This window comes from Camelus dromedarius, chromosome 1 (assembly GCF_036321535.1).
Source record: "Camelus dromedarius isolate mCamDro1 chromosome 1, mCamDro1.pat, whole genome shotgun sequence".
NCBI classification, from domain to species: domain Eukaryota; kingdom Metazoa; phylum Chordata; class Mammalia; order Artiodactyla; family Camelidae; genus Camelus; species Camelus dromedarius.
In genome coordinates this window covers 84,364,851-84,391,481 of record NC_087436.1, presented here as the reverse complement: position 1 = coordinate 84,391,481, position 26,631 = coordinate 84,364,851, and the positions used below count along the sequence as shown (strand labels likewise).

General features: G+C 36.0%; 1 protein-coding gene across 1 annotated transcript; it reads left to right on the top strand.

Annotated features, from left to right (window-relative positions):
* The first annotated feature begins 762 nt into the window (after positions 1 to 762).
* On the top strand, positions 763 to 25,460 carry SRP72 (signal recognition particle 72). The gene is made up of 19 exons (XM_031446975.2): positions 763 to 948; positions 2,829 to 2,949; positions 4,640 to 4,763; positions 6,058 to 6,201; positions 6,280 to 6,391; positions 8,067 to 8,098; positions 9,351 to 9,475; positions 9,569 to 9,626; positions 12,305 to 12,436; positions 13,319 to 13,447; positions 14,303 to 14,375; positions 15,852 to 15,916; positions 17,199 to 17,294; positions 18,108 to 18,211; positions 18,348 to 18,425; positions 19,232 to 19,369; positions 21,792 to 21,829; positions 22,718 to 22,877; positions 23,513 to 25,460. Exons 1-19 carry the CDS (start codon positions 840 to 842, stop codon positions 23,688 to 23,690), a joined length of 2,016 nt encoding a protein of 671 aa, XP_031302835.1. The 5' UTR covers positions 763 to 839; the 3' UTR covers positions 23,691 to 25,460.
* The last annotated feature ends 1,171 nt before the right edge of the window (positions 25,461 to 26,631 follow it).

Below are 26,631 nucleotides of genomic sequence, written 5' to 3'. Positions count from 1 at the left end.
AACTCTAAACCCCCATGTCTATGTGTTACCTGAGTGCTTACTATGCCAGGATGCATGGATTATCTTCTATCCCTAGAACGATTATATATTATCCCTATTTTACAGTCGAGAAAACTGGGACTCTGATAACACGTTCAGTCAGATCTCCACTGAGTCGCAAAGCCAGGAACTGAACCTGGGAATTCTCACCCCAAAGAATGCCCTGAACTGGAGCCCAAAGGGCAGCCGAGGAGTTCTCACCAAACATGCTTTGCACTTGAAGATTCTTTTCTTCTTCTGTGCCTTTTCTCATATTCGCGTCTCTGCCAGAACTTTACCCAGAACCAACCCCAGGTTTTCCTAATCACCTATCAAAATCCCCTTCAAATACCAATTACTCTAATAAGTTTCCCCAAACAGCAAGAAGCCGTTGCTCTCCCCTTCTCCTTCAAACGACTCCCTACTGTTTCCAGTTGGTATTTAGCACGCCGTAGACCTTTTTTCTTCCACAGACTGTCGCCCAGCTCCGCCTCGAGGGACCAGCACACTGGTTAGCCGCAGCGGTCGCCCTGGAAACGCACGCTGCTTTGAGCCGAATCTGTGCTGAATCCTTTCTCGACCACTTCCTGGGGTCCGAAGCCTCGTTCCTCCAAACCCGTTTCAAATAAGGTATGTCGACTCTATCTATGCAAACTTGTACCTACGAGAGCTAAGACTGAGGTGTCTGACACTGACTCAGGGACAAAGACGCTTCCGACTCGAAACGCTTAGCAACCACCGGCTTCCTCCTCCGCTTGGCCACCTCCGAGATCCTCTTCCGGGACACAGGTCGTCCCGCCCCTCCCCTCGTCTCCTCCAAGATGGCGAGCAGCGGCAGTGGGGGTGTTTCGGTGCCTGCGCTCTGGAGTGAGGTGAACCGTTATGGCCAGAACGGCGACTTCACGCGCGCTCTCAAAACCATCAACAAGAGTAGGTGTCCAGGCGGGCGCCGGGGCGGGGGCGGGCCCGGGCGGATGGGAGGACGCGGCCTCCTTCCGGCGCGCGCGACCGCCTCCGAACAGGCGCTGGACGGGAGACCCCAGCCGTCCGGCGCTAGGGCCCGAACGCCCAGCGGCACAGGTCGCAGCCCCTCTGCTGCTTCTGGCCAGCCCTGGGTCCTGGGTGGCTTAGAGCCACGTGGACTTTCCTCTTTACCCACCGCGGGAAGCGAGGGAGGGATTTAAAGAGCCCGCAGCATCCTGCGCTTCAAACTGTTTTCTTATTTAACTCCGCTGTTTTTACGCCTTATTTCGCAAATACTCCGCGGTATCTCCTTTTCTTCGCCCTTTTAACGGAGCAATCGAGACAGTATTGCTGAGGGAGCTTTTTCTCTTGGGCCTCAGCGCAGAGAGGAACCTGCTTGGGACACGTAGTTTGAAAGCTGATGCTGACGAGGTGGAACTTAAGGGTAGAGGGAAGGGCTAGATCTGGGTATCAGGCCTGTCATTCCCACAGGTAGACTCTGCCTGGTGTCTTCAGACGAGAAAAATGTGTGAAAGCACCGACGTTTGAAATAACGTTGAAAAGAGCAAAAATTTATCCTGTTTTTTGCCCAGTAACTGATCATTTCGAGTAAACTATCTTCAGTGTGATGTTCAACTCAGTATATTCTTTTATCCTTTACTACGTAACTGTAATGTGGCCGTGTCTTTTAATGCTCCCTGTCGTGCTAAATTCTTTACTGAAGATTTTGTCTGTAATTGTTAGATTTGGAAATGTAATTACCAGGCAGGGTTTGGCTGTTCAAAGCAGTAATAGCATACAAGGTGTATCTGTAACATACAAGTATGAATTTTCAACAACCTATTGCTGGTTTAATGTGAAAAGAAGTGATTGTGCCCACAGTGCACATTTGGTGATTTCAGACATTGAGGAAAATAGCTACTAATTAGAATTATTTGATTCTTAAACTTGTTTTGAATTAACGTTGGCATTTGAGTGGGCCTGCCACCAGTACTACTCAGCGGTGTAGTAAGTATTTTGCAGGAATTCTTTAATTAGCAAGGGCTGTCAGTTTATTCATATATATTATATTCTTAATTGGCAGAAGTAATTTTGATTCTTAGACTGAGAAGTGAATTCCTATAGTTGCCCAGGAGCAGGGGGAGTGATCCTGGTCGTTTTGACACTGAACAGCTGTTCAGCATTGAAACTTGACCACCTGAGCCCTTCCTTATACCTCTCTTTAGTTATCTTAGGTGAAAAGGAAAATTTTGAATGGTTTTTGGAAATACTGCCAGCAAGATAAGTTGTTTGTATAATTTACAGCTTATAGATTTTTCCAAAATATTGTCATTTAATCTTAGTTACTTTGCAAAATAGGTAATGCTTTAATACTCATTTTATGAATCAGAAAATTGAGATTTGGCAGTCAGGTGACTTGTCTAAGACCTCAAGGCATATAGTGACAAGCCTGTACTCAATCCTAAGTCATTTGCTTCCAAGTTCTACGGGAACTGTTTTCTTTCTCTGTGAAGTAATGAAATATGTAGGATGTAGCATGCGTCTCAAGATGGAAAAAGCTATAGAAAACAGCTTCATTCTTGCTTATTTATTCACTTTATTTTTTTGGTACATGCATCTTGGGAATCTATCTCATTGAAAAGTCTAACTTACTAAATTATAACTCTCCTTGTTGCCACTTCTTAAGTTAAAAGTAAAGAATAGCCATTTCAAAAAATGTTCTGACTGATCATTTCTGCTGCCATGAAATTGGAAATGTAGTTTCCTGCGTCAGGAAGTGAAACATTTTAGTAAAAATATGGGAAGGGAATGGATTTTAAAACTGCTTTCCTAAATTTGCTCTCTAGTACTACAGATAAACAAGGATGATGTAACTGCCTTACACTGTAAAGTGGTATGCCTTATCCAGAATGGAAGTTTCAAGGAAGCCTTGAATGTCATCAATACTCACACCAAAGTGTTAGCCAAGTAAGTGATTTAATTAGTTTTTTTGTGCAGTTATCAGACACGTTTACTGTAGCTATAACCATTTCCACGTTTTTTTCCTCTACTAGTCAGTAATTTTTGACCTTTTTCTTTCCTTCCTTCATTTTTCCTTTTGCTTGCTGGTAGTGTTCCTGAAACTGGAAGAAACAATAGTAACTTTTGTTCTTTTCTGCCTTAAGGAGGCTTTTCTTTACTCTGTCTTCCCTTTGAACCATTCAGAAGAAGGTAAACTGTGGAGGGATTTGGGGGCATAAACAAGAGTAACAAGAGTTCTTAGAGGACATAAGGAGAACACCCCAACGGAAGTTTAATTAAAAAAAAAAAAGGCAGAGAATGCAGGACATCTAGGGCAGGGATGTATGAATAGAGGCCTCTAGGATGGCACGGCAGTCTTAGCCTGACTTTTGTGCCTACCTCCTTTGAGAATTGTTTAGGTGAGTGTGATTTTAGACCAAGATCTTTTAGTATCAGAGTTCTTTAGCAGTCTTTAGAATATGTAGCAGTTTTTGTTGTTGTTGTTAATCTTTTTCATTTATTTATTTCAATTGCCATTTTATGAAATGTGAACTTATATTCTGAATTGTTACTGTAATTTCATTTTTCTTTACAGTTATGCCTAAGCCCCAAAAGAAATGTGTATTGAAATGAAGTTTGCAGCATATTTATTCTTTAATATTTATAAGGTACAGAACAGTGTATCCTATACTTCCTTTTGTATAAGAAAAGGAGGATATAAGAATTTCTACGTGTGTTTTTTTTTTGTTTTTGCAAAGACAAACACTATATGGAGAAACAATGAATAAAGATAGTCACTCACAGGAGGTGAGGAGACTAGGGTAGATTTGAATAATGGAGTAAAACCTTTCAGTGTATACCTTTTTGTGGGGGAAAATGCATGTATTATAGATAAAAACTAATTTTTGAACATTATTAAAAATAAAAGGATAATAAACAGGACACTGCTTTTTACTAGTAAACATGTTTATGCTAAAATTCAGTATTTTGAATTTTGGCCATTTTGTGACATAGGGAAATTTTAAAATAATTTTTTGTTAGTCAAGTAAATAAAAGATACTGCCATTTGCTTTGATAATTATTTTTCCTCATGAATTATGGTTGAAACTTCAAAATGAGTTTCATATGTGACACCAATGTGGATGAATTTTTAAGTCTATATATGTAAGTAGTGTTTTTGTAGTTGTGTGTTTACCAGTTTTGTTATAAGTACTAGGTTCTTTTAAGATTTCTAGCTACTTTTTCTTTGCTAATTATTTGCATCTTGAACAAGTTAAAAGCATTATATGGCTTATTACTTGATTAATAGATTTAAGAAACTAATATAACAACCCATTCAAAACAATGTTCTGATTGCCTTTGTGTCTAAAACAGTTATTTAACTGATTCATGATTTCATTCTTATATATTTGTTTCAAAAGATCAATAATTCTAGTAAGAATATCCATAAAAGCAAGAGAGCCTAGGGAAATGGATGTAGTATTTTCTGTCACTTATGAGGCATCTGATTTTCAGAAAAGTCACTAACCTTTGTCATCTGTTGTTAATGGGGATTAAATAACTAAATATGTATCAAATGTACTTAGAGCAGTATCTAGCATATGTTGGTGCTCTGTATTGTTAGCTAATAATCAGATACTGATTTTTCCTTTTTCAGTAACTCTCTTTCCTTTGAGAAGGCATATTGTGAGTACAGGCTAAACAGAATTGAGAATGCCTTGAAGACAATAGAAAGTGCCAACCAGCAGACAGACAAACTAAAGGAGCTTTATGGACAAGTGGTAATTACTGCTTTAAAATCCCTATTGACAATCATCCTGAGTAAGCATGACACTACCTATGGTAAGGAGCAGGGATGTGGAACCGCAGCCCATCCTGATGCTCCATAAACCAGTTCTTTGGGTTTGAACATATTCCCTCTTCTTGATCTTCATTTGAACAATTGCATATACTGTGTTCTATGAACAAATGACTTTCTCAAGGTAATTTAAAAATTGAGAACTATCCTATAAAATTTGGACATTTTAGTTGGAAAGATGAAGGCTAGTAAGCTTATATATTTACACAGTTTTGAAATAGTACTTCTAGTTTTTAGCTGGTGTTTTTTCTAGGTTTAAAATAAAAAAAAATCATGATGACTAAGAATTTGGCTAAATTCAGATAGTTCATGGAATCCCTGGAAATAGCTTATTCTAAAAGAGTTTTGAGACACGCAATTAAGCCTACTGTAAAATAGGGCTATTTATGATGAGAGGGCAAAAGTGTTACATTAAAACTAGCAAAACCCTCTTAAAATTTTTTAAAATGTCAACAACAATAATACAGCAATGTTATATTGAGTGTATTGTTCCTAAAAGGTAGTGTGAGTTTAACAAAGATTAAGGCAAATTTATGGATTGTAGATCTAAAAAGAATTCCTGTAAGCTGGGTTGGCTTAAATTCCAGCATTTTGAGACTGATGAAGGGCACCCATCTCTGTCATACATGGTAGACTAATTGACCTGGAGTGGCAGTTCTTACTGCCCTGTGAGAACAATTTGAATGAAAAAAGCAAGAATTATGCTATGTATACTTGATACTACCCTATCAAGGGGTGATTGTTGGTTTCTGGGAAAGAGAAATGAAGATTGAATATAATGATCTCCTAGGAAATATTAAGTCCTTCTGTTAACATCTGGTTTAGTTCCTGTTTATCAAGACATAGTAATCCTGTGGGAAATTTTTCTTGTTGTAAGTCAGATTTAAGTAACAGGGTTAGTTTCTATGGAATGGTATTCTTTCACAACGCACTTAGGCACTTAACCTAACCTCGAGATGGAGACAGTACAATAGCTTTTCTAGCTGGATCATGCCTACAAGTATGCAATATAATAGGGATTCATTGCAAGTAACTTTTCAAAAGTATTAGTAGCATACAGAACTAATTGAAAAATTATAGCAGAGAAACAGTTGATTGTCCATGTTATGCTGAATTAGGTTTCTTATGTAGTGGTTCCAGAAAGGGTTTGTATGGTGTTAGGGATGTAACACAGTATTTGTCTTCTCTGACTTTTTGCTTGCTGTTTATCTCTTCAGTTATACCGGTTAGAACGCTATGATGAGTGCCTAGCTGTGTATAGAGATCTTGTCCGAAACTCCCAGGACGATTATGATGAGGAGAGAAAAACAAACCTTTCAGCAGTTGTTGCAGCTCAAAGCAACTGGGAAAAAGTGGTTCCAGTGAGTATCCCTGTGTACCCACACAGCCATGAAATAATATTTCTGTCTAGTGTTTGACTGGTTTTTGCTCTGTGACAGGAGAACTTGGGCCTCCAGGAAGGCACACACGAACTGTGCTACAATGCTGCATGTGCACTGATAGGACAAGGCCAGCTGAACCAGGCAATGAAAATCCTACAAAAAGCTGAAGGTTGGAAGTTTGTTAAAATTACATGTAAATGTAATATGCATGTAACTTTGCGAAATATTTTCAAACATCACATTTGACTTTTGGGAAGTTTTGTTTTGTTTTTGTTTTTTAAAACTTTATTGTATAATCTCTGTACAGTAAACTACACATATTTCAGATGTACAATTTGATGAATTTTGATAGCTGTATATACCTATGAAACCACCACCACAATCAAGATACCTAACATTTCCATCTCCGACTTTTGGGGAGTTTTTAAATGGAAATTATTGATGCAGTGGGAATTTCCCAAAGTCCATCTAGCGTTTGTCTTGGGTTCTGGACTGTATCTCTCCTCTCTTGCTGTCTAATCCCTAAGCCAGTCTACTTACCCATTTTCAATCACACCAAACCTTAAGTTTGAACTTTAATGAGTAGGTTTTTAAACAGGTAACTTTGACTGTTAAATGTAAATCAAGTGAGTTAATAAGCATTTGGTAAATATTATCATTATTGTTACTAAACACACAAGTATGTAATAATATGATTTGCCTGTGTGTGCACGTCTGCACACACACTACATTTATTCATTGATAACACTATTCAAGCACATTCTAAGTTCATTTAGTATGTTTCCATATACAATATCTACATGCTTTGAAGCTTTTAATTAAGAGAAAAAATAATTTTTTAGAGGGCTTATGTCTGGTCTCAACTCCTGAAACATTTAGACTTTCTTCTTTTCCTTGGAAGCTGTAAAAGTGATGTAGGGACTGCAGTGAATGATGGGGAGGAAAAAAAGGTGAAACAAGATCTGTTTTATTTTTAAATTTTGATGGTTAAAATAAGAGCAGAGGTTAGAGCATAATGAGAAGAAAAATATGTTTGGGAATTACAATGTCTGGATCATACCCAGTGTTGACAGTGGCATGGGAGAAGGCTAGCCTCATACACTGCAAGTTGGAATGTAAAAACAGTACAGGCTTCGCAGTGGGCAGTTTGGTGCAGGGTCGCGGATTTTGAGGTTTACATACCCTTTGATGTTAGAAATTTATTTTAAGGAAGTAAGTAAATAAGGAAATAAGATAAATTCACATATGTATCTGTATGGATGTTAACTGAAGGGATGTTCATAAAAACAAAAATCTAGAAACATGAGTTTCTATCCTATTAGAGGATTGGTCAAGTGTTACACCACAAAATAGAGTACCATGTGGTCATGAACAATTATCACATTAAAAATAATAATGTGGAGTAGGTGATATGTATTATAAAGATGTCTGCAATATATATATTTTTTCAAGAATATTTTGTTTGTTTTTTTGTTGGAGGGGAAGTAATTAGATTTATTTTAATGGAGGTACTGAGGATTAAACCAGTAGGATTATTGTCTTTATTTTTATACTTCTCTGTAATTGATTTTTTGCAGTCAACATTTGTAGCATTTATATTTTTAAAATTCTCATAAAAATTTTTTTATCTTAGGGATTACAAAGTGAAAGAAAATGCCAAAGAACTAGAATAATCAGGAACTGATATTTATGTAATGTATTTGATGCTAATGATAAATTCTAAATTTGCTTGTTATTAGATTATCTTAAATCTTCTGCTTGAGGATTTAGTTCTTGCTCTTTGGAATGTGAAACAAATGAGAGTTACCCAGCAATGTTAATTTTAAAACTATTTTTCCCTACAGATCTTTGCCGCCGTTCTTTATCAGAAGACTCTGTAAGTATTCTACTGTCGTTAAACCCAAATTTTACACTTCTGGATAATAAAAATTTTAGGAGACTTCATTGTAGTATTTATGACTTTTTGGAGTACATGTTGATTGATTAAATAGGAATCACAGTAGAACCTCTCTTGATCAGTTATCTGATGGAACCCCTTAGGGTAAGAAATTACAATACAAAAATCTTATATGCATTACACTTTTCATTTTAAAGGCATGCAAGTATAAATTCATTCTCCCGTTTTTAGATGTAGGGCCCAGGTCTTTGAGTAAGAGTCTATTCATGGGAATTCCATGCATGTTTCTTACATAATCTACATATAATCCAACAGTCATGATCTCCAGTTTTGTTTTGTTTTTAAGTGCATTAGTATCTTAAAGACAGTTGTGAATTAGTTTCATTAGAGAGTCCTTTTTTCACTAACATATTAGCATTTTCTTTCTTATACCTAATTAGATAATTTTCTTTAGGAACTCACTTTTATCAAATATTTCTGAGTATTCAGCATAGTTTTCATTGAAACAAGTCTCTCTTCACACTCAGTTCTTATGGTAGTTAAATTTTATCATTTCCTTATGAAACACACTGGCACAGTGGGATTGGAAACAAACACATCTGACTCCTGGTCAGCATACACTTACTAGGTGAGAGTGGGAGTGCCCAGTATGGCCAAAAAGAGCAACCTCCTAGCCTTGAGCATTCCCTGTATGTGGGCATCAGTCAGTCTCAGGAAGAATGTAAACTATAGATTAATCTGGAGTGTTAGTTAAGAGAGCTTCTGTTTTAATTACAAAATTAGTTGCAGCTTTTGAAGTTTTTTGTATGGTGATAATTACTAGTTAAATTTTGTAATCTTTGGATTAGAATTATTTAAGAGTGAAGCATTTAAAAAATTATTTCTGTGAGAAAATTGTTTCCAAAATTTAGTGGCATTGTTGTAGAAAGTTAAACTTGCATGCTGGGTTTTACTTTTTCTCATTCTTAGATTTTAGAAAATAAAAGTGATCAATGAGTGATATTCCTGATCTTGTCACCGTGTTCTTCCAGAATCTGTCTTTTTGCCATTCTCATTTAAACTTCCCTCTTTTGGTGGCAATTCCTAAATTTTAACAAACTGACTCAATGGGAAAATTACTGAAAATTATATATCTTTAGGGTTGTATCTCTTTTGAATGTTTGAATCACTAGATAAATATGTGAATCAATTTAGAGAATTTATAGAAAAAAAAAATGTTTCTTCTCCTTAGGATGGGACTGAGGAAGACCCACAGGCAGAACTGGCCATCATTCATGGGCAGATGGCCTATATTCTGCAGCTTCAGGGTCGTACAGAGGAGGCTTTGCAACTCTACAACCAGATAATAAAACTAAAGTGAGTGAGTTATTAAAAATGAGTATCTTTTATGTGGGATGAGGTTTCTTTTTAAAGGTTTGTTCCTTTTTGACTATTGCTTTTTGTTCCCAGGCCAACAGATGTGGCATTGCTAGCTGTGATTGCAAATAACATCATTACCATTAACAAGGTATGGAATATCCAAGGCTTTCCTACACTTGTATTTTATGCTGGAAGCATATTACCCCAGCCTTCTTCTAGGATAAGTTTTACCATGACTAAGTCCAGACGCAGCAAAATCACAATAGAGCTTGTTATTTAACTCTCACAATGATGATGATTCTACAAGGTGTATTCAAGTAATCAAACTTGTTTTTTGTTATAGGACTGGACTTTAAAGTTACCCTTTTCCCATTATTTTTAAAAATTATTATTCTATACAGTTGTATCATTGTAATATATAATTATAATATCATTTCCCATTATTTTTATTATATGGAGAATGTCTATTTGTTAGAGTAGTAAATTGTTTGGACTTTGACTTTTTTCATACAGTAAGTCTGAATGCAGGTTTTCTATATATAGTTTTTTCTTTCCAGTGGTTTTTATTTGGTAGGTGGGGAGACATGGGCTGGTTCTCTCTTTCTCTGCCCCCTATGCCCCCTACCCTGCCCCTGCAACCCATGTATGAAATATTACAAGCATGTATATCAACAATCCTAAAGAGTACTGAACTTAAATAACAAGGTCCTACTGTATTACACAAAGAACTGCATTCAATATCTTGTGATAATCTCTAAAGAGAATTTGAAGAACATATTTATGTATTACTGAATCACTCTGCTGTATACCAGAAACTTAACACACATTGTAAATCAACTATACTTCAATTAAAAAAAAAGTTAAAAAAAAAAAAAGTACTGTACTAGTCAAATTAACTACTGTTTGGAACATTGTTTTAATTGGAAAACATTTCCAGTTCAGATTTGAAATTCAAGTCAATAGGCAATTAGAAAAATTAACATTGGGTTTCTTTTGATAGGCCATGTGATTTTCCAAGTGCCATTTTATTTTATCCTCACAATTATCTTTTTAGTTAGCAGTAAGTACTTGTCTCCAATTTATAGAAGTATAGTCTGAGGCTGATTATAGGAGTTAAGTAATTTGTATAAGGTCATAGCCAGTAAGAGGTAGAACTTGGATTCAGGTTCCTGTCTCTGACTCCAAAGTGCTCTCCCTGTAGGCCTTTGTGATATCTCTCTCCTGTGGCAGAAATTCAGAGGATTCTCTTATGTGGGATAATGGCATTAAGAGAGGTAATAGTTATAGGATGTTGCAGGCCATTGACATAGTGTAGGTTTCTAAAAATTGACGCTGGCATTTGACTCTTAGCAGCAACATATACCTGCCTTGTTTATGGATAATTTGAAATGTCAGTGAGGACAAATTCTTTTTATCTGGGATATAATTTGTGGGAAAGAGAGTGTGTGAAGTACTAAATAGCTCAATCTAAATGTATTTATACATTGAACTTTCTTCAGTCAACAAATATTTATTTCTGACTTTTTATTCAATACAGTGCTGGATGCATTAGGTAATGCAGAATAAATATGAGACATGGTCTTAATAATTATGTAGTTAAAAAAATCTCATTCTGCTGCTGGAAAAAATTTGTGTATGTTTAAATTCTTGTAGAGGGAAAGGGTACAGCTCAGGCTTAGCATGTACAAGGTCCTAGGATCAATCCCTAGTACCTCCCTTAAAAACAAACAAACCTGGTTACCTCCCCACTAAAAAAGTTTTAAAAGTAAATTCTTGTCATATACTTTATAACTGCAGTATTTGATGAAAGAAAAGATGACTGGGTTGGCAAATTTGAGCTGACCCTTGAAGAAGGGGCATGGTTTGAAAGGTTAAGCAACAGCATAAGCAAATAAACATATGACAAAATATTTATGTCTTGTGGGGGGAAAGTGAGAGAACAGAAGGTAAGAGGATACATCCATGTTGGCTAGTTTAAAAAAATAGGTTAGATTGAGTGATAATCAAGGTGTGGGAAGCCTTAAAAGATAAAAATTTTTGGTAAGTGCCATGGTAGCAAAGTTTAAAAGAAGTCTGGTAGTAGCGTGTGTGGTGAATTGAAGTATTAAAATAGTGACATAGGAGTTCCAACTATAAATATGATATCTTGAGGGTTGATTTATATGAAAGCCAGTTCCTTGCTATACATTAAAATAATTTCACATTGGTTTGGAGCTTCAACTCAGAAAAAGAATTTATTTTAGATTTCTTCTTTACCTCCTTTTGGTCTTTAAACTAGTGGAAGACCTGGTTTAAAAAGCACAGAGGTAACACTTATTTGCAAATATATTTATCATTTAGCAAAGCTAGAATATTGTGCACATAATAAACACTCAGATGCCCAGTTTGTCCTTTACAGGATGTAGCGTGACTTAATTGTCTTCTACTCTTATTCCATTCCATTTGCTTATATATAGACAGTATGTCAGAGAGGAATAAATTACTTTCCTCATTTGTCATCTAAATTCTAAAGATGGTTTGTAGAAATTGCAAATTTAGATATCTTTATAGTTCTGATTTCCACAATAAGATTTGTTTAATCCCTATGTACTTTTCTTCAGAAAGCTAAAAATAAAGTTAAATAGTAGAAAGATAAAAGAAAATGAAGAACCCAAGCCAAATTTATATGTATCTTAGGAGTACAGGCCAGGTAGGTATATTAGCTTCCAAGCTCTTTTGCTGTGTTTACATAAAATAACTAAATGGAAGAGGAATAAGGCCTTGGAATGTTAAAAAGAGTTGAAGTCTGAGAGTGCCATTAATGGTGGATTAACTTTACTTTGTCAGGACCAAAATGTCTTTGACTCAAAGAAGAAGGTGAAATTAACCAATGCGGAAGGAGTAGAGTTTAAGCTTTCCAAGAAACAGCTGCAAGCTATAGAATTTAACAAAGCGTTACTCGCTATGTACACAAACCAGGTAGGTAACAGACCTCTGGCTTCCCTGGCTAAGTCTTTTGGAATATGGCACGTGAGGCATAATGAGTTTATCAGTCCAGTCTATTTATATTTTCATTTATATTTTGTCTTAAACCCATGTATACTTCAAAGTGTCATGTATTTGTTAAATAAGTAATTTTCCCAATTTTTTGTAAAGGTGTGCAGTTGGTGGCTTTTAAGTAGAAAACACTATTCACAGCTGTAAATGAGATAATTTTTCTCATACTCTTATTTCTAATCTCTCCAGACTAAAGTAAAAATCATCAAAAATGCAGATCCTGATTATGGATTTAAGATCCATCTTTCATTTTAGTTTGTGCATAATCTCATCAAGTTATAAATGTTAAGGAGGTAGATTATAACTCTGCTATGGATAAATTCTAATTAAAATATGATTTCCTACTGTTCTAGGGCAGAGGTTTTCAGTGAGGGACTGACAGGCAGTACTGTTATTTAGAATTGAGTCAAGTTTTTCTTAAATGCTTTAGCGAGAAATACTTGTACATTTTGTTGTTTTGAAACAAAGGCTGACACTTGATGTGTTGGTTTCTTTTTTAACAAAATTCTGGAATTTAAGCATCCAAATGAATGTTTAGGATTTGTCCTTTCCTAAATGCTTTTAGAACTCATAACTTACATTCAAAACTCAAAACTTAAATGGAAATCTTTTTCTTATAGGGTAAAATTGAGAATAGATGCTATAAACCACTTCTGTTATCCTAGGCAGTTCTTCACTTGCTGTTTTGTTCCAACTGATTTCCTTTCACCTCCCCCATCCTTCTTTTATTTTTGGTCATTCACATAATGTTTGACTTCATTAACCAGCTTATTTTTGTGGTGGGGGGTGGATATTGTTTTTTAGGCAGAACAATGCCGCAAAATATCTGCCAGTTTACAGTCCCAAAGTCCTGAACATCTCCTTCCTGTGTTAATCCAAGCTGCCCAGCTCTGCCGTGAAAAGCAGCATATGAAAGCAATAGAGCTGCTCCAGGTAAAACAATTACTTGAATTTTAAATGAGATGTCAGGTAGTTGCAACCTTGCTTCGTTTTCATTATGTTACAACAATGTACATAGAAGTTTGTAAATTTCATGGGACAACTAATAGGTAATGTGTATACCACTAGACGAATCCCAGAGTAGCGCTGTAGTCAATTCTTGGGCTGCAGCTTTTGTTTATATAAATTTGCATTAGTAAATATTTGCCATAAACCCCGAAGAATGCTTTTCATTTGGAGATTGATTTAACATGAAGTTAAGGGTTTGCTTTAGATTTAAAATACTAGAACAAACTTTACCCCCTTTTCACTAATGTATTCTCTAAGTCCCAGTTCAAAACCTCAGACAGTTACAGAGATACTGACTTGGTTTTTATCCAGACCAGCTGTTAAATCACATGTTTGAATTTCCTGAGGGTAGAATACATTGGAAGTGAATACATTGGTAGAATACATTGGTAGAATAAGTTGGACAGTGTAAAATTAGGACCATCTTGAGGGCAAAGTTGCCTAGCGGGGGACCCTTAGTAAGGAGTCATCATTTATTTGAGTATCTTTCTTTAAAAAAAAAAAAAATCTATGTAGTAATCTCAATTATTATTTCTCTACTGATGACTTCCTAGAAACTTGACATCATTGCACTTACTTTCAGAGCATAATTTTAAAGCAAAGTGGATGTTGAATAAAATTTTTCCAAAGTTAAAATTTTGACCTGAAACCAGAAGTTTAATATTTTAAAACTGGATTTAAAATTTAATGAAGCTGAGGCCGAGATAAGTAATTAGAATGCGTGCATTTAGTTGTATAAATTAAATGTGATTTTTTTTCCCCCAACTAAAAAAATTTTAGGAATTTTCAGATCAGCATCCAGAAAATGCTGCTGAAATTAAGCTGACCATGGCACAGCTGAAAATTTCCCAAGGTATTCATGATTATTTCATCATGATTAAAATATTTTAATGGAAACATATGGTTGGAATGATTCTGAAGTAATTGTGAACTATGATTTGTAAAACCTTTGCATAATAGTAAAGTATAATTATTGCTGTTTCAAACATGAAGCTAGATTGCGTGAGCTCCAGCACATTTTGTAGTGAGTTAGTAAGCCTTTTTCTTGGGTTATTCCTGTGTAGACTGTTTCTAAATCTGTTCCTTGAAAGCTTTTAGAAGGAAAAGAATGCCTCTGTTCCATGCTTAAGTTTCCTGGGTGTGTCATGTCACCTGGTAGTATTTGCATGAAATAAGGGTTACTTTGCATCCTAGTAGTCAATATTTCTTTGCTGTTTATTCTTCATTTATACTTTACAATCCATATCTTTGGTAGAGAAGAGGCAAGGAAATTTAATGAGAACTGACATTTTTGAATCTTACAGAAAACTGCTAGCATTTTTGCACCAGCCCTGAGTATCTAGAGCTGTGCTGTACGTATTTGGTAGCCACTATCCATATGTAGCTATTTTAAGTTAAATTAAAATTAACTGAAATTTAAAATTCAGTGCCTCAGTTGTGCTGGCAACATTTCAGAAGTTTTATAGCCACTTGTGACTGGTTGGACAGCATAGAAACAGATGTTTCCATTGTCACAGAAAGTTCTGTCACACAGCTGTTATCGGCCATGCATTCTCAATAGGGGTGATTGGTTTGGTGGGAGCAGGGGGTGGAAAAAATCTTAGATATTATGATGACTGAAGTGAAAATTTCATGGATACGGTAGAGGGGAGTTGGCAATTAGGGGGAAAAATGTGTAAAAAGGCTCCTTAGTAGGTTAGTAATGGAAACCAGATTGAGACCAGCCTACCCTGTTTTCACATTTCTTACCTCCCTCCTTTGTTTCTCTTTTCTTTTCCCACCTTGCTTTCTTCTTTTTCTTGTTTTCCACTTTATCTTTTCTCATCCAGTTTTCAGTTTATTTTTGCGAGGATTATTTATCATATTAAAATTATGGAGAGTGAGTCTGTAATGGTTTTTGTTTGTTTTGTTTTGTCTTTAAAGACTTTGGAAGGGTTAAGTTATTGAGGTCTGCAATGAGTGGAAAATCAGAATTTTAACACTGTAGGAAATTTTCCATTGCACTCATATCTACAGTAACGTATTTCAAGGCCTTTAGGGAAGGACTCCTACCTTTAAGTTACAGTCTGAAGAAGGAGAAATAGAACTCAATAGACTGTGAATCGGGAGACTTCTTTTCTGGTAGCAGCTCTGCCATTAACTTTGTGGGCATAAGCAAGGTATAGTGTTTCTTTAGGACTCAATTTCCTTTATTTGTAAAATGAGTAAATAGAATACATTATTCCCAAGGTCCCAAAGCTTGAGTATTTAGAGATGTTACAAAATTTGACTCTTAAATTTCTTGTCTTTTTCTTCAGTGTGATGTTGATTTTGTTTTTAATCTCATAAGGTAATATTTCCAAAGCATGTCTAATATTGAGAAGCATAGAGGAGTTAAAGCATAAACCAGGCATGGTGAGTTTATAACTAAAATATTGTAAGACTGAAATGTCATGGAGTTAATAGTCCATTGATATGTGTGACATTTTTTTGTTTTCACTTTAATTTCTTCTGCATTTTTTATATACTCATAACGTCGTAGCAGTAGGTAGGATAGTAACAATTTTCTGGTGTAAGTTTAATTTCATTTTGTGCTCTGCTTTGCATTGATTATTTAGTCAAATGTGTCAGGCGCTACAGGCACTACTTGGGCCTTATATTACCACTGAAAGCCACCCTTAAATAAACTAAGACATATATAGTGAATTTCTCAGCCTAAATTATTTTATCATGTCTTTAGTATGATTTTTTTGAGCTAAAACAATTTAGTAAAAGTGGCCAATGAATTTAATTTTTAGTTCTCTGATTATTCAAGCATCACAGGCTTAGATCACTAATAAAGCTGTGAACACATCTGTTTCCAAGTAAAGACTGATTCTGTAGTGGTGGTATGTGCATTTATGTACAGGGACTGTTTTACCCTCTAGCTTGTCTACAGTTGACACTTGGTAAATGTGTAATAGTGTTATGGTAGTGCTTTCGGGCTATAATTACATTATGTTAGAATCAAATATACCATATGGCTGAAAATGTTTCATCTTGGTTGTTGGATTTATTGATGTAAAAGTCACTCAGATATTCCCTATTTATTCTTTTAGTACTTGTAGAACATTTTGTTCCTGTTATTATTTGTTCTCTTCTTTTCCTACTTAGTCTGGTTTATTAATTTTATTGATTTTTCTCAATGATCCAGCTTTTTGTTTCTGTTTCCCTTTTTGTCCTTATTTCCTGTTGCTCCTCCCCTTCTTGCTCCACTCCAGCCACATAGGCCTTGTTACTGTCGCTCTGACACACTAGGCAAGCTTTCACTGGCTTTCTGTAGCTGAGGCCACATGGAGCTCAGCATGGGAGTTCAGCCATGCTAGTTCACCTCACTGATCACATCTTGGATGTCTCAGCAATGTCTTATTATATAAACTGATTTTCTAAGCATTTATTATAAACTTCTGTACTTGTTGTGGACTGGTTAACAGACTGTGAACTGGCACTGCTTAAGGGGAAAGGTATTTTTTATAGATAAACACCATTGTTGTTTATGGTATTTCTAGTCATTGTGCTCTAGCAATTTTTATGAATTAAGCACTAGTCGAGAGCCTAATGACCTTTTTTTGCTATTCAATGTTTTTCATTTTCAAAAAGCTTATCCTGAGAGGGAAGGAGGAATGCTATTTACTAATTTATACCTTTGGCTGGATAGGTGTCTGCATTAGTGACGATGTATAGCCATGAGGAAGATATTGACAGTGCCATTGAAGTCTTCACACAAGCTATCCAGTGGTATCAAAACCGTCAGGTAAAAATGTTGAGGGCATGTTTTTACATAAAAATAAAAAGCTGTAGTAGTGAACTCAAAATTAATGAGATTGAAACATTGCAACTCTTTAAAAGATGGCATGCTATTAGACCGTCTTTCAGTTTTTAAGTATACCAGATCCCAATAAAGTTATTAGAAGTAAGAAATAGCTGCAAAATGAAAAAAATATGCTCAGTTATGTTTTCTGAAGCTCCTTCCTCTGTTGTGTGTGTGTACAGGTGTTTGTATGTGTAATCTCAAGAAATAAGAATAATTGTACATGATTGCATATAAGTGATGTCATGGATGGTAGTAATTGGTAGAACAGCAGTACATAGAATAATTGTGTATTATATCTCCATCTAATAGGAACATCTTTATTTTTTCCAGTGTAGGTCTCTGCATAGGCAATATTCAGCTTTTAGATATACATATACACAGGTAGCATTTATACTGTTAGCACTATTAGCTGTGAGGAAATACCAGTGTTCTGGGAAGTATGTTAAATTAATGTTTGAGAAATACGGTGACATAACTTTAAAACTTGATTATGGGGGAATATTTCTAGTTTTAGACCAGATAGTCTAAGTAGAGATAGGTTGCATTCCAAACTCATAAATTGATCAACATTTGTAATAATTTGTCTATCCAGCTCTCTCTGTGTGTGTGAATTTGTTTTTTGTTGTTTAATGCATTCAGTAAAACTTAAGATGAGAAATTTAATGGATTGGTCCATTTTAAAGACCTAGTGACATTGACTTGCTAGATATTTAGCTTGTAACTTTTTTTCCTCTCTTTTTATTAAACGTATAGCCCAAATCTCCTGCTCATTTGTCCTTGGTAAGGGAAGCTGCGAACTTCAAACTCAAATATGGGCGGAAGAAGGAGGCAATTAGTGACCTAGAACAGCTATGGAAGTAAGCTCTGGAAGGTGGAGGTGTAGAAATCCAAGTTTTATTGCTCTTCTTTGATATGAGGGAGTTATTTTCCTTGTTTATGTTACTTTCTCCAGTTTTATAAACTGTTCAGTAACTTTCTTATTTCTTCTTTTAGACAGAATCCAAAAGATATTCACACCTTGGCACAGCTTATTTCTGCGTACTCACTCGTAGATCCTGAGAAGGCAAAAGCGTATCCTTTTGATTGTTCCAGATAACTCCCAAGTGCACACTAGATCTCGTCCCTTACCTGTTTTGACCATGGCCATTTCTAAATTTCAGCAAACAAAACCCTTCCTTTAAGTAGTAAAAGCAAAAATGAGAATTTATTGATCAATGTGGCTGAAAATATAGTGATAGATCCAACTTGGGGTACAGTTTCATCCACAAGCAAAAATGAAATCAACAGGAATGCAGCTTGTATCTCTCCAGGTTCAAGCAGAGCAGCAAAGAAAAAAGAAGAAAACGCATATTTTATTTAGGTAGTTGTACATGATTCTGAAATGTCATTCTGATTGAACAGTCTTAGGTCACATCTCAAACAATTACTGATGGTAGGAGGGGATTTGGTGCCCTGATTGGCTGAGTTTGGACCATGTGTGCTACTCCAAATTTCCTTGGTGTTCCCAAAACTAAGGTGAGATGGTGGATGCTAAGCAGCCACAAGTCAAAAGCTTCTGCATTGAGCAAGTCTGTGTTTTGTAAGCTTGATAGTTGTTTTGCAGTGGAGTTTTCATTAAGCCACCACCTTGAAGTACATCACTGAACTAAGGAATGGATGATTAGATTATGACTCTTTTCTCAAATTCTTCTTTCATGATACATGATCTATAATTGACCTTATGACCTGCTGATTTATTATTCTATAGAAGATTTAAGAACCTTTTTTTGCTTTTGATGAAAGGCACCCAAAAAAGACTGTTTTTCTTTTGTCATGAGTATATTGGTAGACGTATATATGTATATATAATGTGTTCCTAAACTCCTGTATTATCCCAGTCTTAGTAAACATTTGCCCTCGTCAGATAGTATGTCTCTCAAAGTAGATGTTGAGGCTCTTGAAAATTCTCCTGGTGCTACGTACATTCGGAAGAAGGGTGGAAAAGTTGCTGGAGATAGTCAACCAAAGGAGCAAGGGTAATGTTTTTCATTGTAACATCCACCAGTGCTGATTTTAAGTTATATAAGAAATTTAAAAAATGCATTCTCATAAAAATTCCATGTGAATAAAGTTTAAGTCCCCTTTGCTACTTTTCCCTTCTCTTTCTGTGCTCAGCTTTTTGTCCTTGTTTCCCCCCTTCCTCCCTACTCAGAATTAACCTCCAGTACTAATTTAGTGTAGATACTTCCAGATCTTTTTCTTTGTGTTTACACACAGCTGATTTAGAAATATTTTTAGATTAGATTATTTTTTATTTTTTACAGAAACGGGATTGTACTGTATTTAACTGTTTTTGAACTTTCTTTCATTTACTAAGTCTGAGAGATTTTTCCATATTCTCAATGTAGACGTACTCTTTTTTTGCATAGTATTCCACAGGCTAGATATGCCCTACTTCACCTGTGCGTTATTGACGTACCTTTAGTACGTCATTTAACATTCTAAACCAGAGTTCAGATGAGGTTTATTTTGCTGATCGGGAGGAAAAGTTAGCCAGCTTTGGTAACTTAGAAGAAGTCAAATTCTGATTCTTTCCTTGTTCTCCCTACATTGCTGTCTCAAAAACAACAGAGGCCTACTAAATAAAATATTTCAGGATTCTGTTTTTGACTCAGGATGAATAGAGACTGAAAGAGAGAGAACACTTCCCCAGCTTTGTGACTTTAATAATTTTTCACTATTTTTCCCTTTTTAATGACTTGTGAAATCTAATTTTTCCTAACTTGAAAAATGTATCAGTGATAGTATATGATTGATTTCATTATGAACTCTGTGTTTGGTAAAAATGTATTATCCTAGTAGATTTTAAAAAGGTAAATAAGGGATTGGCGTCTCAGAGATACTGTATTGGTCTGGATTCCATTTCATCATGATCTCAATTTCAAGCTTTATCAAGAACCCCAAAATAATAAATTCAAGCCAGATCTTAAGAGAATTTTCAAATAATGCCTATTTAAATATTTTCAGTATTTTTTCCCCTCTTCCAGTACAGGGCTGGATAATTAGTAAGAACATACAGTTCTTTTTTAATCCTTTAATCTTCTTTCCCTTTCCCTTAGACAGATTATTAAGACGTAGATTGACTTTAAAGCTTCTCAGTTTTAGCACTGTATTTTCATTAGGCATTATTAGTGCCTTTTACGCTGACTTCTGAATACAAAGATTTAGTTTCTTTTGAAGACATACTATATTGTTGACAAAAGAAAATTCATTGTCCTTGCCCTCAAAAAAACTCTCAATCTAGCAGGAAGGAAATATATTTAAGCATTAATTGAAATAAAGGTTGCATGTGCTACGACTGTGCAGGCATAGAGGAGTGTACCAGAGGGAAAAGTCCTTCCTGGGGACAGTGGAAGGTTAGGAAAGGCTTCAGGGAGGAGAGGATTGTGTTGACTCTAGAGAAGATGAGGATGAGGTAGGCAAAGTGTGAGCAAAGCAAAGAAGTAAGAAATGGCAGAGAATCTTCGGGAAATTTTAAGTACTGCTGTGGAGTATGATTTACTAGGAGACGATTCAGAAGACTATTGAAAAGAGAGATGAAGCTCCGAAGTAAGACACTGTATGTTGCATTTCTTACTCTTCAGGGTACCCCGAAAGAACTGTCACTGTTGAAAGACTTGGTAGAATGGAGTTCGGGCAGAAATTATTGTCTCATCTTTTAGTTTGCTGCTTCGTAGTTCCCATAGAGGTATATCACATATGAGTATGTCCTGAGATACTTGTTACATCTTCATCTTTCCTACTGTAGCTCTCAGAGTACTTAACAGTTATTTTCAAGTGTTTTCTTGATTTTTTTATGCTCTTCCAGTACCTTTTTTTTCAGTGTATTTAATAAAGATTTTACTTTAAAAAAATTCAATAAACTCACAAATTTCAAAACTTGAAAGATAATAAAGTACAGAGTATAAATTCTTTCTTCTCACCCTGTCTGCCCTCTTCCCTCCCAAGGCCATAAATCCAGTATTACTTGTCTTGCATATCCTCCAAGAAATATTCTTTGCATGTATTCCACCTATACATGTTCTTCTGACAAAGAATTACAATTATTTTCTAGTTTTGCCAAATATAAGGTAACTTACCATAGAACTGTGGATTTTCGTGCTTGTACAGATTTCTTACCTTTTTGCATAGACTTAATATGTGCCAGTGTAAATGGTATCTATTTTCTGAAAACAGTTGTCACCCCTCTTTTCTAAACCACCTTCTAAAAACTGTAGTGTATGAAGCTTGCTTAAATTGAATCTGAATTGATATCCCAACTAGTTACCAGCTTTGGTGAGGTGGCACCAAATCTTAAACCCCTTTATGATGAAGTGCCCAGCTCACTCTTTTGAACATGCTTCATGCTGTATAAATATTTTATCACAGTGATGGTAATGATTTTTATTCTCTTTGTAGACAGGGAGATTTGAAAAAAAAGAAGAAAAAAAAGAAGGGTAAGACTTTTTTTTAAGTCTTTAGATTCTTTTCTATAAGATAAAAACTTGAATTTAGTCCTACGTAGAAATCTTTAGACATAAATATACTGTCCTCTTGTATCTATGAATACTGAACTTTGTCTCGATTATAGCTAACATTTATTTAATTTTGTAACTTTAAAGAGTGCAGTTCTGAAGTCTGAGTGCCTGAATTCAAATTGTTGCTCTAGTAACATTGCTCTTTTGCTGGGACTGTGAACAGGTCTGTAACATACCTGCCTGAGTTTTTCAGCTGTGAAGTGGAATATGATGGTGTATACCTCATAGGATTAAATAAGTTATTACATGTAAAGCTCTTAGAACAGTGCCTGGCACACCATAAGCCTTTATACATTAGGGAGCTTTTGGCTACAAGTATCATAGAACTCCATGAGACTAGCTTAAGAAAATTTATTGTTTATGAAACTGGCAGTGTAGAGGAAGGTTAGCATCAAGGTCGGTTTATCCGGTAGTTGTATCTCTTTGTTCTGCTTTACTCAAAACTGGACCCATTATGGTAATCAGATGTTTGTTGGAAACAGGGCCACCTACTTGTCATTTCCATCCATCAGGACATAGAGAGCCTTTCTGCACTTGGCAAGCCTTTCCCATTAATCTGATTGGGCCAACATAGGTCAGTGTCCAGCCATGAATCACTAACCATGGGAATGCCATGCATTCATAGGTTTAGGCTGTCTTAATCCAGGGCAAAAGTGGGTAAAATTATACAAATAAAACTTTCTCAGAGAAACTTATTTCACTTTTAATGTTTTTTTATTCCCAGGCTTGGGCACAGTGTTTAAACAGACTGTCTTAGAAGCATTATGGGCAGACCTCTCATTTCTTTATCAATTAATTGTTACACAGGAAAACTGCCTAAGAATTATGACCCAAAAGTGACCCCAGATCCAGAAAGATGGCTACCAATGCGTGAACGTTCTTACTACCGGGGAAGAAAGAAGGGTAAAAAGAAGGATCAGATTGGAAAAGGGACCCAGGGAGCGACTGCAGGAGCTTCATCTGAACTGTAAGACATTGCTCCCCAGTTGAAGTCCCTCAGTGCGTAGACTGCTTTCTGAGATTGACTCAGGGTCATTAGTAAGAATTTTTAAAACACATTTTCAGTATGAGAAGTATAGTCAGATTATCTTTAATAAATGTTTTGTAGCATGCTTATTATGTAAAGGAAAGAAAATGTATTGTTTCTGGTTTGGTTATATTGTAAATACTAGAATTAGAAGATTGTATTGTAAATATTAGGACTACAGTACTTTCAGAAGGAAACTAAATACGTGGAGTCATTCAACTAACTAAATATCTAGGTAAACAGATATAAATAAATAATGTGACTAGAAAGCAGAATTTAAAATTTTCTGAATAACTTATTTCTAATGGTAAGATTGTAGGTCATTAAAATTTTCTTTATTTTCTAAGCTTTCCAAAAATTGGCACGTGCAGTCTATTACTTTTTTAAAAATTATAAAGCAGTAAAAATTTTATTCAAAAGAAAAATGGATAGGGAGTTGGGGAACCCACCTTAAAAGAAATAGACTATGTGTAGGAGATTGTGAGGTGTGGAAAGTGAAATCCATGTACAGAAATTTTTATAGCTTTTTGTTGAATATATGAATGACCAACACTGTGCTGATCTGATGATTTCAGGGATGCCAGTAAAACTGTGAGCAGCCCACCCACCTCCCCAAGACCTGGCAGTGCAGCAACAGCATCTACATCTACAAGTAATATCATACCCCCAAGACACCAGAAACCTGCAGGGGCTCCAGCGACAAAGAAGAAGCAGCAACAGAAAAAGAAGAAAGGTGGAAAAGGTGGCTGGTGATTAGAACATTCTTGTTGTAGGCTATTTTTAAACTAGTCTCAGTAATACTAGGGACATAATAAAGGTAACACAGCAAGAAGCACAGAGCTGCTCCCTCTCCCATCCCCACATTTTCATAAAATTATTTTTTTGTGCATCAAACAGGAAAACATCTTCCTGGAACTCTTACCTAGTCAGATTTGGCCTACTTGGTACCACTTGCTTTGCACAGATGATGACTCAAAATAATTGGGCATTTAGTCACTTTGATAACTATTGTATCCTTTCTCTTTGTGTGCTGATCTGGTGTTTTTTTTCAATTTCACGAACAAGGCATGTTATCCAAGGTTTCCTAGGATATAAACAGAAACTACTTCTGCTTCAACTAGAGTCTGAAGATACTTATTCTATCAAGTTTCAATTAAATTATGTTTTAGGAGGCCTTAGGGGACAAAGTGGAGTCTTCTGAGCATTCCAAACACCTGCTTGGAAATAGCATGCGATAAAAAGGGACCTTATTAATACACTGGTGTTCTTCACTTCATTACATGAGTGGCCACAGGAAAACTAAAGTAAATGTCTTGATTATTCCGACTGTAAATTCTGTCATATGATACTGGAATATGGAATGCTATATATATTATATATATATAATATATAGCACATATATGTAAATTAGGACTTCTTTGTGCCCCCATTTCATTTTCAAATTATGGTACCATTATGCCGACTTAGCACCATCAAAGATTTCAAAGAAAATATATCAGTGTTGCAAGAAGTTGACTCTTAGACCCAGTGTTCTGAGGTCAGATGGATTTGGACTGCTTCAATCAGAAAGATTTAAATGGCCTCTATCAAGAGCATTAAGTGTTAACTTCCTACATAGAGAGGAAATCAATACCAGAGTTCAGGAGTAGGCAGTGTTAAAACTTAACAAAACTGGCCCAGTTATTATGTCTCAAATGACTCTTCTTTCTAGTTGGGGGTATGACCATTCATTACCCTTCTCAAAGTAATGAAGTATTGTAGTCAGCCTGTGATGTCACTGTCGCTCTTGTCTTGCCTTGTTTTCTTTCCCATTGAACAGCTATGAGACACATACTGGGATGCCCACCTTTCTTAGTTTTCATTTTATGCTGCCCAGGATAGCATTCACCTTAGACTTAAGAGTATTTCCTTGTGGTCATATTTCTCTGTCCTTGTTAATAAAGTGCTGCTGTGTTTGACTCAATATATCTACTGAAACTTCTTCAAAGAGTTTTTTAAAAAGGCTTTTTCCTCCTTTATAAGAGTAAGAAATGTGGTGCTGCCTTTCTGTTTAGAATAATCAATCTATGGTGGCATCTAAACAAGAGACCCTTGTATACGAATGATTTACTATGGCATTATACTTTTTGAGCTCTCAGAATAGTCTTTTGCTAAGAGTGACAGATATTTATTCCTCTTGAATATATACCCTATTTCAGGAATTGTTAGTAAATTTGTGATTTAGGATTCCATTAAATTTCTGCGGTGAAGAATAATCATTTTTTAGGTTAACTAAAGTACAGAATTTTGGTGAAAATTATCCATCAATGAAAATTTTGACCAAGGCACAACAGTGAAATTTACAGCTATTTTGTCATTGTAATTGCTAGTCATTGTTATTATCAGTCATTACTAAGCAGTGGAAACCTCAGTTCAGATAAGTTGTAATTGTCAAATGAAGTGTAAACACCTACATTAACTTTCTAGTAATTATTTCTTTTTTTGGACAGTTCTTTAATGAATGACATATATACTTTGTGTATATATATGTGTGTGTGTGTGTGTACATTTATAAAAACCAATATAGATACATCCATTCACTGTGGCACATTTTAAAATAAAATAATCTAGCAGTGAGTATGGATTAAAGTGTTTTGGGTGTTAGCATTTTATGGAGGACTTCCTGTTAGTAGTATATCTAAGAACTTTTTAAACTGAGTTATCAAAAATTGTCCCCTGCCCTTCCCAGCAAAACCAGAAAACAAAACTAATGGGATTGAGAGAACCTTGAAACCTAGTTTCAACTTCACTGAAAATTCATCATGTTGAAATCTGTATATAAACAAGTTGAGGAGAAAACATGTTTTAAGTCATTAAACAATATTTTCAAGACTACTTGGAAACAGCTAACATTAAAAACTACTTAAAAACTGTTGCATAACTCAGGCCTTCCTGGAACCTGCCATTCATTCATTGTTCCTTATAAACCTATTTGAAATGTAGATCTGATGAAGGAAGGTCAGTTTTTTGCATTAAGATAATTTTGTTACACGATGAAATACACTAAATCCAATTTAATAAAATAAAAGAACCATCCACATACTTCTCAACCAGTTTAAGCAACGTTATATGCTACATGTTAGATCATTGTGGGGGCGACTAGACGATTTTGTTTTGTTGTTTTAACACCCGTTATTGCCAGTAGCTGTGATCCTGGCAGAGTATCTCCAGAGAATTTTTTATTAAGAGAAATATAACAAATTTTAAATAAGTGAACCGTTCAGGTACCTCTGTTGTTTTTATTCAACATCCTGGATAGAGTCTAGACGGTGCTGGTAGACTTACACAGGACGGAGGGCGAGGAGATACCCAACTTCACTCTCCAGGCTTGTGATTACTAGCTAGGGGAAGGCGGGGAATCCTCTGGAGACCCTCAGGACCCCGGCGTCTCGAGCATTCTCCGAGTCGGAGACCCGTCCGCCGGGCGGGCTCCGGGATGAGGCGGGAGAGGTGAGGCGCTGAGATCTGGGCGAGCGTTGAAGGCCTTTCTGAGACACCCTTCCCAGCCCGAAGGAATCTCGCCACGGTGCGCACCGCCATCCCCTGCCCACCCCCCAAGGACACTCTTCCTGCCCCTCAGGTCTTTCCCAACTCCCGAGCCCGGGCCTCCCGAATCCCCTTGGCTAGACTCGACCCCTCCTCTAGCTCCCCCGCC